Here is a 14,153-nt window from a genome sequence, read left to right as displayed (position 1 = left end):
CGAAGCTTCATTTTTGGAATTAAGTAAAATTTTGTTAGTACAGGTACTATTAAATTTTCCAGCTTTGTTCCACATTCAAAAAATGCAAAAACTAATGACTTAACTGGTGTGAAAACACTCCAGCTCGGACTGTATTGAACGCCAGAGCTAAATACAACTGAACTATACTAAGAACTTGTTTGTTGCGCCACTAGAAGGAGCCAGTCATTTTTCTTTGAGGTCCTTCTACAATGAATTGTCTGATGCAGAGTTCTCAAATTCAATTTAGCTTGCAGGTCGCATAGAGGAAAATCTATTCTCAAGTGGGCCGGACCAATAAAACCATGGTATATTTTGAAAGAACTTTATAACAGCAACTTCTTATTTATTTATTTTTTAATGCTGTCAAAACATCCCTATTAATTATGAAACATTAACAGTAACTTTAATCATAAACATTTCAGATCAACGCACAAAATCATTTCACGGACCGAATTAAACCCGTTTGCGAGCCAGAATGGGCCCACGGGCCGTATGTTTGTAACCCTTTGTTCTACACGATGTTAGCCTCTACAGGAATATAAAAGCACGTTAACTTATTTGGTCTCTTGAGGGTCGGATTGGCGGTGTCAAAAATACGGCTCGCGGGCCAGATTAAACGCGTCCAGAATGGGCCCGCGGGTGGTACATTTGACACCTCCGGTCTAAAGCGAGCCTTGTCGTTTTGATCTAAGCCCTCATCATTAGCATCGCATCATTTCCCACCTCATTTCCTTCCAAACCTGGCTCATGTTCCATGCACATGCCGCGTGAATATCGATACGAGAACGTGAACGGTGTAATTATAACCTCGCTTTCCACACCACATGAAGGAGATTTCATGACGCCGGCATCTTTGTTTCAGCACCAAGTGAACAATTATCCCATCCCCGGGAATATTCTTGAGTGTTGATGCCGATTGATTGCAGGGCGCCGTGTACGAAGGAGCGCGGGTCGATACTTGCTAACGACCCAAGGTGATGAGTATCCCATCTCATACGTCGGTATTGGCGGAACCGCTTGGTCCTGGGTCAGTGTCTTATTGTGGTGCATACATACATGATCTTAAGAGCGTTGAGGTGACAAGGACCACTTTTAACTTTCAAAAGCGCTGACCTTGTGGGGACATTTCGACCTACTTTCAAGAGAAGCTAATTGATTGGATGCCGATGCAGTTTTGTTTTCAAGATTTTACCCGGCCCAGCTTGAGAAATCACAAGTTACATACAATATATAACAGTATTTTCCGCACAATAAGGTGCACCCAGAAGCCTTCAATTTTCTCAAAAGCTGACAGTGCGCCTTATAATGCCGTGCCCGTATACAGCGCATAAACCGCGGGTTTTCATTTTTGAGGGACGAAAACATGAAATAACTTCTAAATTCTTCAATTTGTATCTATGCATTACAGTTATGAATGTATTTATTACAAGTAAGAATTTATCTATGCTCTACAGGTATGAATGTATTTATTACAAGGAAGATTTTTATAACACCCTGTTTGGAATTTGGATATGCTATATATTTGGATAAGGCGCAAAAACATGAGGTTTTGTAAAAGAAAGGACAGTTTAATAAATACAGAAACTTTTTAAATCAAAATACATTTTAAGGTTTTTGGTTGCAAATACATTAAAAAAATAAGTTTAATATTGAATTGAATCATAATTATATTCTTTCAAATTCTTGATTCGTCTCGGCATTGATCTAAACAGTCTTTGAAAGTAATCAATTTTTATGATGAATTTGTGATTGTCTATTAAAGTTTGACTGACTTGTCTGATTGTTTTGTTGACAGTTCCATCTAGTGAATGCATTGTAGCTACCATTGTAGCTTCTATTTTATGCGCCTTATAATGCGACAACAACCAAATTATGGGTCAGAAAAGAATCAACCCTATCATTTTTACTCATTTTGGTCGATTTGACACAAATTTACTAGTTTTGTTGTGTCAAATTGACCTATTAAATGAATGCCTTAAAAAAATCGTTTTCCAAACTGTTTTTCACACATAAATAATAGCCCAATTATAGGGAAAAAATATGACAACACAAGTTTAGTGTCAATTTAACCTCACATCCTGTATTATTTTATACAAAATTCAACAATTTTTGACAGTTCTTTAGTGCAAAACCACCCACAAAATTGTCTCAAATTACCCAAGTAATAGAAGTGACTTGATCCGTTTTTTTGTTTTTTTTAACCCAAATTGGGGTATCTATGACTATCTTTAGCTCCGTAACGGAGAGTTACGGGTTAACTTTTCTTTTTTTCATCTTAGTGATCAAGAAAGACAATCAATGCCAGCTTATCAATTTGTATTTCATTCCAATCCATTGCATTTTCACGGTGTATTTTTTTTTTTTTTTTAAAGATCATTACGCTTTTGGAGTGATGACTACGGCTCATTCCACAGGAAATGCGAGAGGGAAGAAAACGGAAACAAATGTGAAAGTTATTCGGAATAAAATGTGAGATCATTCGTGTACCCCAAAATGAAACGTCGGCACGTTTTTAGCAAAAAAAAAAAACAACAACAATAAAAAAAGAGCAATGGATTTGAAGCATTCACAAAAGTTAATGAGTGCAGACAAGTGGTTTCTCTTTTTCTTTCCGTCACTGACTAGTGATTGTTCACTGTTCACGAGGTCACTGGCAGCAACCCGAGCTGAACCATAAGTAGTGTCCATCTATGGAGAGGACGTCAATACAGCCAAAGTTCAGACACGACATCCGACCAGAGAATACCGCTGCATGGTTATTCCCACCAAACTTGCGGTGAATCGGATAGGACCAGATTTACGCAACATGATTGCTTAGCGACCCGCTATAAACGTGTGTGAAGTCGTTCTTTTACCACGCACACCGGCAAGCGTTGCTAAATATTTGATCTCATTTGTGGAGTTGTACTGCCCCCGTGTGGTTGCTATGCAGAACTGCTGAATGATGTGGGGTTTTTTTTTGAGGTCACGCAGATTTATTACGGTGACAGTAAAAAAAAAACTGAACTAGTGCCCTTTTCCAAAACAAAAAAAAAAGTAATTTCTTCCTTAAACAGAATGAAAGAGGCAAAAGGGATGCCTGGCATCAGCAAAAACTGTCAGAAAAGAAAGTTCAGCTTGTTTCCCCTCCAAGGTCAGGCTTCAAAAAGATGATTGATTTAATGAGGTTGAGGGGAAATCTTTGATGCTTCATACAGGCAACGCAGACAGGAGAACATTAGTGTGCTTTGAATCCTTTTTTCACTTGAAAATGTTCTATTTTGAACTATAAAAGTTGAAGTCCAGCAAACAGTTCTTTGCACAAATACAGTATCAAGGTCACGCAAAACACCCATTGAGGGAAACCAGTACTAAAGGAACAACAGTGGACATAAATGCTTATGCTGGGTCTTAAGACAGTGTAGTATTTTTCCTTGAAATTGAACAAAACTTATAATTTGTCATTTCTAGTTCCAGGTCATAAAATATCTCCCAAAAGTGGGACTGGCAGACATACCTTGAAATAAGACAAATCAAGGTGACGTTAATCAAAAGTAACAAGAGGCCACATGTTCCGGGACACGGGTACGACAGCTGCTCATTAGCCAACTTTATCGGTGTGGAATGAAGCAGTGGTGGCAGAGGAAATGAAGAAGTACTTTCTCCTTCTTCTCCAGATGTGTCCGACACTCACAAGTCATCTAAGCCTCTTGGCGTACACATTTCATTCATCAGCACGTATCAAAGAAGTCAACAAGTCGCGGCAAATAGTCAGTGAGGTAAGTTTCCTTGTATGTGTTTTCTTTCTAACTCATTCATTCCCAAAAACGTATTTTTCTTTTCTTTTTTGTTTATTTCTTTTGAAGAATCCAGGCATTCGCTGTTTGGCTAAAGGGGATCTAAACATGGCATTTAAGCAAATAACGAATTAGGCACTAAGGTAGTTGATAACTTTACTCAAGTAATCACTTATTGGAGTAGCAGAGTGGTTTCTACTTACAAAATTAATTTGTTCCGGAAGGAATTTCGTAACGCAAATCTTTCGTAAGTGGAGTCATTTTTTACATGTGAATAGCCCGGTCTGTTCCAAGCCCCCAAAAAGCACCTAAACCCTTTAAAAGAATGTAAACGATAATAATGCAACAAATTCAGTCACAAGTACACATTAGAATTACAATAGTGCATAATTATCTAAATATATCATGTGAAGAATAATAAAAACGCTCCTAAACCCTTTCAATGAATCATATTAATTGCAGCAGTTGACAATATGAGCGCAGTTCACTTGTTTGCCTTAGTTTAGTACGTAATTGTCCACTAAAGTACCGGTAATTGATTACCTTAAAGTAGAACTTGAAAACTTTGTGAAAAGATAAAAAATAATAAGTACAGTACTTGGGATTGAATGTCCAGAAACTTAAAGAAAAAAAACAAAAAACGTAAAACTATGTCTTTGGGATTGAATGAGTTAAACGTCAAGCAGTCTCCTGATGTCTGTTAATTGCGTGGTTTTTTCCTTCTTTCTCCACTTGAGGGCGCTAAAGTTCATCATGTGTGATCCTACGCTGCCATTTGGGATGTTGTGTGATATAAAATGTTGCCTCCAGCACAAGACGCACGAATTCCTTCACGTCAAAGGAGTAGTTGGTGAACTTGGGATGGTCTCCAAGGGTCGGGTGGTGACCCTAGGAAAGACATTAGGGGTCAGCTGTAGGAGGCGTGGCAACTATCTCTGCAACTTTAAATGGTCCTGTGGCAGGAATTTCACACATTTGGTTGTAAATCCATCACGGAATACACAAAGACGATTGCCAAGGATGTGTTTATCAATTACATCATCATCATCATCGTGAGATTTTAACGCGATGTCTGCAGGGATCAGCAAATCAGAGTTTCATGTTTTTTTTAATGCTGTGATAGGAACAGCACAGTTTTCAAATTAAGAGCAAATTAACTTGAACATGAAACAACAATTTTTATACCCTTATTTTGTTGTTTGATGGCGATGTGCATCAGCGGGGCAATATATCGAAAGACGAGCCATAAACAAAGCAAATGATGCTACAAGATCTAAAATGTAAAATCCTAGCAAATCTCAACCACTGTAAAAGTGAAGACAAGTTACAAATGTGGTGGTTTTGCGAACAACGTGAAGTCATAATTGCTTTCATGGGCCAGGTAAAATGATGTGGCAGGCCAGATCTGGCCCTCGGGCCTTAAGTTTGACACCTGTGATCTACAGTATCTTCAGAGGTTGCTGAATAAAATAAACTGCGATATACCGCTACAAATATAATTCCAAGACAGAAATTGACCTCACAACACCCTGTTTTAAGGCTTTTTTTTTCACCCAAAAATACTTCGCATTACTTCGGAGTACTCGGTTTAAAAAATATTTCACAGGGAGTGATGTCATTGAAAAAATGATGAGAAGCACTGTCAGATTATTATTAATTATGGATTTTCACTTACCTTGTCCTGGGGGAACACTTTATCTTTTTTCTGCCAAGTCATATAGCGTATGCCTCGCAGATATGCCAAATCTCGATAGCAACCCTCATCCTCACAATTATACCTGAGAGGGATACAAGCACAAATGTTCTCTATTGCTGACTCGCTCTCACTCTTTTTTTATTGCTAAATATTTTTGCTCTTGTATGCCAATTGCATGTTTTGACAGCAAAGGCTTACAGCTCAAAGACCACAGCCCAGTCAGGTAGGAAGAGAAGATGCGTAAGACCCGCCCCGTGCATTCCGATGAAGATGTCCGAGTTGTGAGTTATCCTCATTTGCTCAAGGAATGGAACCTCCCTAAAAAAGAAGATACAGAAATAGAGTCTCAGGTATCTTTACCAACGAAACACCGTCACCAGAAAAGGGCAAAAAGGAAAAATAAACATACATATATATATATATATATATATATATATATATATATATATATATATATATATATATATATATATATATATATAGGTATTTGTCACTTACTTGTATTTGTAGTCATGCACATTGACCTCCAGCTGCTGCACTGTTTTAAGAGCATTTACAAGCTGTAATAAAAATACAAGTAATTAAGGCAATGACGGAATTGTACGGGGTTAATTAAAAAAATAAAATAAATAAAGCAACAACGACAACATGAGGTAGGAGAAACAGATGAAGAAAGACCATGATCAGATTCTGACAGAGCGTGGAATAAAAAAGATCCTGTTTCCCAGTATTGTAAATACAGGTTTAACACTTTGAACTGGCTTGATAATGAGAAAAAAAAAACTTTCATTTTATTTCAGACATCTGTTTTTTAACTGACCATACAAAAAGAGTTTACCTTAGTAAATTCCCATGTTAAAGCTAAAATTAATGTAAAATTGGTCAAAAATCATAACATAAAATCTTGATTATTTTGTAAGAAATGCGTAAACTAAATTAATACACATAGTGTGTGATAAGTAAGTATAAATGCGCAGCACAAAATTAATCATAAGAAACAATACATTGTAATTGCTGCCGTGAAAAAAAAGCATGAAAAATTTCAATAATTTTGAAAGTTTAAAACTACAGTATATGATTACAAAAGCTACCCTAAGCATATTGCGGGAGATGTTTGGGGGAAAAAATAAGAGTAAAATGGCAAAACAATGCAGCAGAAAAGGAAAAAGTGCAAACAAACAAGAAAGGAAAAAAAAAGGAAGGAGCCGGACTTACCTCCTCTTGGTTTATTATTCTTCTGTATTCTGTGCTACGTGCCAGCAAGGTAACACGAACACGTCCTGCCTGAAAAACATTGCGTTCAGTTTCAAGAAAAAACAAAAAGTTTTCTAACATATTTCGAACAAGTGGGCCCAGAGTTCTTGGCGGTTGCAGATCCAAAGTTCAAAAGGGGTTCATTGAGAGTTCATTTGGTGTTGAAGTGATTTGAATACTAAAAACCAAACAGCAGTCTACATTTTCATGAAAAAAGTGTGTATTCTGACCGGGAATCGAACCGTTAGAGCGCCAACTTCAAACCACTGGACAACCAGGGACACTTTTTTTTTTTTAACTTGAGCCTTGTGAAGTATAACATACATGTTTAAACTGGCACCCATTGTTCAGAGCCATATATTTTTTATTACTTAAAAAGTGCCTGGTTTGAAAATGATGTTCTTACCATGGGTCCGTTCTGCAGAACGTTCAGACGATGGAGGACATGTTGGGAGAAGGCCCGAAATATCCCCTCACTGTAGCAATCAGAAATCTGCCGTCAAATAGCGCAGGTACATTCAATGTGTTAGTACTGCGCACTAGTAATATATGTAACAGTTGCATGTCTGCAATAAGTACATTTGTGCACCGTTTAAAAGGAACTGGGCCAACTGGCGTGTTGCAAAAATACAGGAGTAATGGACTCCCATTGCATTTAAAAAAAATTTTGAATTAAGCTTATTTTTATCATTTTAAGGGCAATATCAGTGAAATTGCTAGGAAAGAAAATATGCACAGTATATATAACTAAAATAAAGAAAAATAGCACTAAATAGGTATATAATGTATTCAATATTTTAGTTGTATGTTCTCAGATTGGTGAATAAGTGAATAATGTATAGAAATACACAGCAAATTTATTGATCAACTTACAAGTGGCGTGTTGTAAAAGAGACCATATCTCATTCTTGGGAGGAGGGAGAAAAAGGCATCTCTGAAACATACCTGTGAAAACAGGGAAATGCATTAAAAAAAAAAAAAAAAATCCATTTTCATATAATTTGATCATTTTACAATTTCCTAGAGCAGTGGAAGTGTATTGAATTCCCTCGTGCCACCAAGACAAATCAAAATATCACACGTGCTTCATGAAACTTCATGAAGCTTCATTCTGATTCTGAATTTGATAAATACCCACAGAGACTCACACAATGTGCAGTTCACGTGCAGCCCTTCATCCATTAAATATTTGTCTTATAGAATCTTAATAACCGTCACGACTAGTGATAAGAAAAGGAAGCTTCACGAACTACTTGAAATACTTTTTGGAATCCTCTAGATGGTGCTCTTGGTTTACAGATAAATGTTAGTGCAGTGGAATTGTATTGAATTTTCTGCCTCTGTAAAACAAGAGCACCATCTAGTGGAGTGAAAACATATCACAAGTGCTTCATGAAGCCTCGGTTGTTTGTCATCTGAGACAATGCGCTATCAACATTTTTCTGATGGCTTTTATGTTTACAATAAAATAATAACCTCATTTCAATGTCAGAAGGAAATTAAGCGGTGCGTAACTGGGATTATTAACCAAGTTATATACACCTAATAAAAATATTAATGGCTATGAAAGTTATACTTACTCTTTTAGAATCATAGGCCTTTAGATGAATGATATCAGATTGTGAGAAGGCCTTCCACGTTTCACTGAACAAATCTCCATAATCATAAAAGCTCTAAGAACAAAAAGAACAAATTAAAACAGAGCAATTATCTTTGTCTCGCTCACACTCATGTTGACGGTCAACTTCTATGACTATTTTCTGACGGTTGACTTCAAAAGAAGGCGTATCCTAATGAATAAAGTACCCACCGTGTCCCACATGATGATGTTGATGTCAGAGCTGAAGGAGTTGTTAATGTGCTGGGAGATGTAGAGATTGACAAAGTCGCAGAAGTGATGGTACATGTTCACCCCTGGCAAAAATAGACAGTCGTTATTTAATATGATGTCATTTGTGACAGGAAGAGGAAACTTACGGTCGATTGCAATGAACAATGTCAACAATATAACATTCAGATGAATGGTATTTAAACTGCAAACATAGTTATAAAAAGTTATAGTTATGGATGGATGGATGGATGGATGGATGGATGGATGGATGGATGGATGGATGGGGCTAATATCTGGACGGACGGACGGACGGATGGAACAGGTAAATGGGGCCAAATATAACTACTCGTATATATTATTATTATAGAAATGACTTCTCACTTAATGAATGTTTCTTACTGTTGATATTACTAACTGACTTATTAGTCCAAAAAAATGCTTGGGTCTTTTACTCTTACCGGCATCCAGTTTCATGAAAACCGTGGCTTTTTCAACAATGACGTCGCAGGAATCTGAGTGGAAGGGGTCAAAGTCCAACTCAGTGTATGTTTGAAGCTCTGCATACCTACAAAAAGCATCAATGCATTGTGATTGCCTGATCTATAAAACTCTTATTTACACATCTACATCTTTCAATGCCATTTAGTTATATATATATATATATATATATATATATATATATATATATATATATATATATATATATAAAAACAAACAAAAAAAAACGTAAAATGACGTTTTGGCATCAAATGAGTTGGGAAAAAAATACTACAAGAGTTATCGCTGCCGACATCAAAGCCAAGATAGGCAAAATTGATGAACTATTCTTCTGAAAAGGAATGCTGGTTGATAGGAGCGCAGATGTGATTGTGTTGTGTCTCACCAAGACTGCAACGGGCTCTTGTGTTGTCCCGCTGCAGCAAGTGCTTTCTTGTTAAGTCTGCAATGACCACCAATCTCACCCTTCTGAATGAAGTCCTCCTTGTACCTGTTGTGAAAATACAAGTTTGCTGGAGAGTTTTTAATCTTTTCAGTCACCTTTTAAAAAAAAAAAAAGTGACCTTTCGTGACTCCTGCGTGGTTTGCGCAAGTCCAGGTAAAGGTTAGATGCTTTACAGAATCTTGCATGGCTAGTGCATCTCAACGAAGATTCCCCCTGTAAAAAATGTTGCAAGAAATGTCTCAGAAGAAACACTAAATGGATTTTTTTCTTTTTCTTTTTTTTTAATGAATGAACTGCTTAAACCCGTATTTTCTGCAGCATAAGCCTTCAATTTTCTCAAAAGTTGTTATTTATATTTTGGAGAATTACGCTAATAATTGCAACTAAATTCAGCGGTCAAAAGGTTAATCCTGCTGCGGTACCGGCACTTTCTTTGTTTAAAAACCATGCCTGCATGGACCTGCTTTTTTATTTATTTATTTATTTATTCTATTGACTCACCGGCCTCGTGGGAACAAAGGAAATTAGCAGAACTTACAGGCCTGCTGGCCTTGCAAAGCGTTTTGAGCTCAGCGCGGCGCTCCTTAACGTAGCCGAAGTCGGCCTGCTTCCAGAAAAGATCCCGGGCTGCCTCCAACGAATCCACCCTAACAGTGCATACGGGGTAAACTTAAGCCAGCAAAGTCCAAGCACGTTGGCTCCTCGCAAGGAAATGCACTTGAGGAAATACTTTGAATATTACCATCCGGTGTCGACTTTGTCGCAAGTGGGATAGCTGAATCGATTGTTTGGATCGCAGTTCTTCTCATAACCCCAACACGAAGACAGATTCAACAGGGCAAACTCCTGTTTAAAAAATACAAATTGCATTAAGGGCTGCATACACTCATCAGTGTTCACACTCGGCATTGAGTGATAACCAGGTTGATGGTTTACCATGATGCTTTTATTTATAAATGAAAAGTAGTAGTATCATACACACACACATATATATATATATATATATATATATATATATATATATATATATATATATATATATATATATATATATATATACATATACATATATATGTATATATATATATATATATATATATATATATATATATAAAAGATGTGCTTGCAAATAAGTATTGATGAGACAATGAAGCAATTGCAATTTTTTTTTTTTTATTCCATTAGATGTTGCTCTTGCTTTACAGAAAAAAACTTGCGTACAGTGGAACAATAATAAATGTGCTCAGCCTCTGTGAAGCAAGAGTGCCATCTAGAGGTGTAAAAAAATATCGCAAGTGCTTCATGAAGCACAGCAAATAAGCTATACAACATCAAAAGAAATTTGTTAAAATATAGTTATGGATGGATATATTAAAAGATGTGCTGATGGGTGAATGAAGCTTAAATAGCTATGAAGCTATAAATGCTAGTGTAGCGGAGCTATATCAAATTTGCTCAGCAAGAGTGCCCTCTAGAGGTGTAAAAAAAAAAAAAAAAAAAATCACAAGTAGCTCATGAAGCTTTATTTGTCCATCACCACAAATAAGCAACGGAACATCAAAATAAATGTGTTAAAATATTATTACAAAAAAGCAGAAATCTTACTCTAAAAGGGCAGAAGGAGTCAAGCCCACACTGCTTGGCAACCTTCTTGTTGTTGTACAGGAAGTAAGGTATGTGCTCCGGCGGCAGGGAAACGCTGCTGTAGTTGAGCGTGGCTGCTGATTGCTTGTGCTTGCTGCTGACCACGACAGCAGAAAAAAATATATCCAACACTGCCAAGAGCAGCATAGCACAAATCACACTGGCATGCATGTGGGCTGCTGGAACCTGAGGTAAAAAAAAAAAAAGAAAGATTGCAAAGTGACCCCCGTACCACAATGGAGCAATTTGCGGGCATGTCAAGCGTGTGGATACAAGATTTCAAACACATCTGAGGAAACAGCCTTCTGCAGGAAGTTCTTTCCGACTTTTATTTACATTGTTAAATCTTGAAGTGTGTGTGTGTGTAAGTATATATATATATATATATATATATATATATATATATATATATATACATATATACACACACACACACATTAGTATTTACACTACCATGTATACACTTTTGTTGTTGAAGGGCTGTACATGAGCCACAAAATTGTTTCTTTGAGATTATTGTTCAACTTGCATGAAGTTTCATGAAGCTTCATGAGGGACTTTTGATATACTTTCACTTCTCTAGATGGCACTCTTGGTTTGCAAATTGTGAGAGTGTCTTTTTGGTTAAGAATCACATTATATGAAACATCATGAAGAGCACTTGTGATATTTTCACTACTGTATATGTCACTCTTGGCCCGCAAATTGTTAGCATGTCTTTGCAGTTATTAATCTCATTACATGAAGCATCATGAGACACTTGGGATATGTTTTACTCCTATCGATGACACTCACTGTTGGTTTAAAGAGGCAGAGAAAATTCAATACATTTCCACTGCACTAGTTTTTACCATTTAAATGAAGGGCACCATCATTTAAATAAAGGGCACCATCTTGTTTAAAGAGGAGTAAAAAATTATGTCACAAGTGCAAAATTAAGCTTAATTTTCCCCATCACTAAATGTTCCTGCTATTAAGATTTTATAAAGACAAGAATGTAATGGCTATTTAGACATATTAGTTTTTATCATTTAAATGAAGGGCACCATCATTTAAATAAAGGGCAACATCTTGTTTAAAGAGGAGTAAAAAATTATGTCACAAGTGCTAAAATAAGTTTCTTTTTCCCCATCACTAAATGTTACTGCTATTATAATTGTATAAAGACAAGAATGCAATGGGTATTTATACATATTAGTTGTGTTTTTTGAAGGGCTGCACATTAACCTTGAATTCAGAGTGTCTTTGCAATTATTGATCAAATTACATGAAGCATCATAAAGCTTCATGAAGCACTTGTGATATTTTTTTACGCCTCTTGATGACACTCTTGGTTTAAGAGGCGGGGAAAATTCAAGAAATTAACATTGCACTAGCGTTTATGTTTGAACCAAGAGTACCATCCAGAGGAGTTAAAATGTATCACAAGCTTCATTTTTCCATCACTCGCCTGAATACCAGAGAAAACCGCACCTAAGAGGATATGCAAACTCCACACAGCAGATTCGAACCAAGAACCCCTTTAACGGAGAGGAAAACTTGCTAACCACCACTCAATTTACCTGTCATCTTTATAATAAATTCGGAGCGGTAAAATTAGGAATATAACAGCTAGATCAATATTATCATGTTTGGTTGCAGTAAATATTCAATGTGTGCGTGCGCGTGTGCGTGTGTGTGTGTGTGTGTGTGGGGGGGGGGGGTACAACGCAACTATGACGCGCTCTATATACAACGCATAATTTAACGCAGTGAATCTACTCGTGATAAACGATTACGCTATTGAACAGTGCTATAAATGCCCCATAAGATCGTAATTTTTATCGCACTTTTATCCCCAATTGTCGCCGATGTTGATTCTGTAGTCAATCTTTTCAAACTTTTAGCTAACATTCGCTAACAATGACATCTTCGGACTTTGGGGATGCCTTGATAATAATGCAGTCCATGAGCATGCTTGTATATAATATTTGGTTGCAAATCTTTTCTGTAAGTGTTACGAGTTGGTTTGCACTGTTTATCGTTTATTTGAACTGGATTTAAAAGCTATCACGACGCTAATTCAATTGAACGCTGGCGGTGCATTCTGGTGGTGGGAAAAAAAGCTGTGCGTATAATAATGCATGCTGTACGAATAATAGTGACATGCACGCAGGTGAAAATCAATTTTGGTTTAAAATAAGTAAAGTTGTTGCAATAAGTTGAAGGGAGGTAACGCTTACCTGAAGGAGCCGGTGGTCGCCATAACACCGGAAACCCGCTTGTAGCGGACCATTATTACCGCAAGAGGGCATAGGTTTTCGCATACTGTAATGCAAAAGGCTTTTGTTGACTAGTTCCCAGTCTTTTATGTCAAATTCAAGAGATTCAGTTGTTAAATTCCAGTTTTCGGAGGACACTGTCCCACTGCATGTTTCGAATGTTTTCCTCTTCCAACACACCTGACTCAGGATCGTAATGATCGATTGACTCAGGTGTGTTTCGACTATAAAAATTAAGTACAATTAAAGGTTGTTTTTTTCCCTCACATTTACGTATTTCCGCTTCCACTTTTCCTAAAGGAATAACCAACTTGTATAGTCAATTCCGGCATTAGTAAAATATTGCTTTGTCATATAAAGCAACTTTTCACTATTTTAAAAAGAACATTTAAAAAAAAAAAAACACTTGCTGTCAACCAATAATGACATCAAGATGTTGCATAACGGTGATGTCATTTTAACTGACAGCAAGTGAATTTTTTTTTAGGCTAATAATCGTATAGTGAATGTTATTTTACTTCCCAAATTCATTATAGATAAGATATTCATTTCTTACGACTGAAATTGGCTTAATGACTGAACTAACCTTTTAAATCAGTTCAATTGCAAACTGCAGCATTCTTATTCTCACAATAGTTGACAAAATTCTACTTATGGTTAGTAATTTTGTTATGAAAATACATGACATTTTTTCCTCACCACTCAAATATTTATTCATATACATTTA

At 36.5% G+C, this 14,153-nt stretch overlaps 1 protein-coding gene across 1 annotated transcript; it reads right to left on the bottom strand.

The window, feature by feature from the left end:
* Nucleotides 1-3,155: 3,155 nt before the first annotated feature.
* Nucleotides 3,156-13,431, bottom strand: eogt (EGF domain-specific O-linked N-acetylglucosamine (GlcNAc) transferase). The gene is made up of 16 exons (XM_088423542.1): nt 13,388-13,431; nt 11,127-11,351; nt 10,264-10,367; nt 10,060-10,168; nt 9,640-9,734; nt 9,462-9,566; nt 9,037-9,143; nt 8,558-8,661; nt 8,328-8,420; nt 7,621-7,692; nt 7,154-7,240; nt 6,709-6,777; nt 5,992-6,053; nt 5,692-5,811; nt 5,473-5,575; nt 3,156-4,685 (listed from the first exon to the last, which is right to left on the bottom strand). Exons 2-16 carry the CDS (start codon nt 11,334-11,336, stop codon nt 4,539-4,541), a joined length of 1,587 nt encoding a protein of 528 aa, XP_088279668.1. The 5' UTR covers nt 11,337-11,351; nt 13,388-13,431; the 3' UTR covers nt 3,156-4,538.
* Between the last annotated feature and the right edge of the window lie 722 nt (nt 13,432-14,153).

The sequence above is a fragment of the Hippichthys cyanospilos genome, chromosome 9 (genome assembly GCF_059441005.1).
Source record: "Hippichthys cyanospilos isolate Australia breed blue-spotted pipefish chromosome 9, RoL_Hcya_1.0, whole genome shotgun sequence".
NCBI classification, from domain to species: domain Eukaryota; kingdom Metazoa; phylum Chordata; class Actinopteri; order Syngnathiformes; family Syngnathidae; genus Hippichthys; species Hippichthys cyanospilos.
The sequence above is the reverse complement of the archived record's forward strand: the minus strand, read 5'-3'. Positions and strand labels throughout refer to the sequence as shown.

Bases quoted from the DNA above. Each gene is read 5' to 3' on its own strand.
- eogt (XM_088423542.1), bottom strand. From the start codon at position 11,336: ATGCATGCCAGTGTGATTTGTGCTATGCTGCTCTTGGCAGTGTTGGAT. The intron at 6,778-7,153 runs GTAAGAACATCA...AATGTTTTTCAG, and splicing joins TTCTGCAGAACGGACCCATG to GCAGGACGTGTTCGTGTTAC. The intron at 4,686-5,472 runs GTAAGTGAAAAT...TGTCTTTCCTAG, and splicing joins AAGTGTTCCCCCAGGACAAG to GGTCACCACCCGACCCTTGG.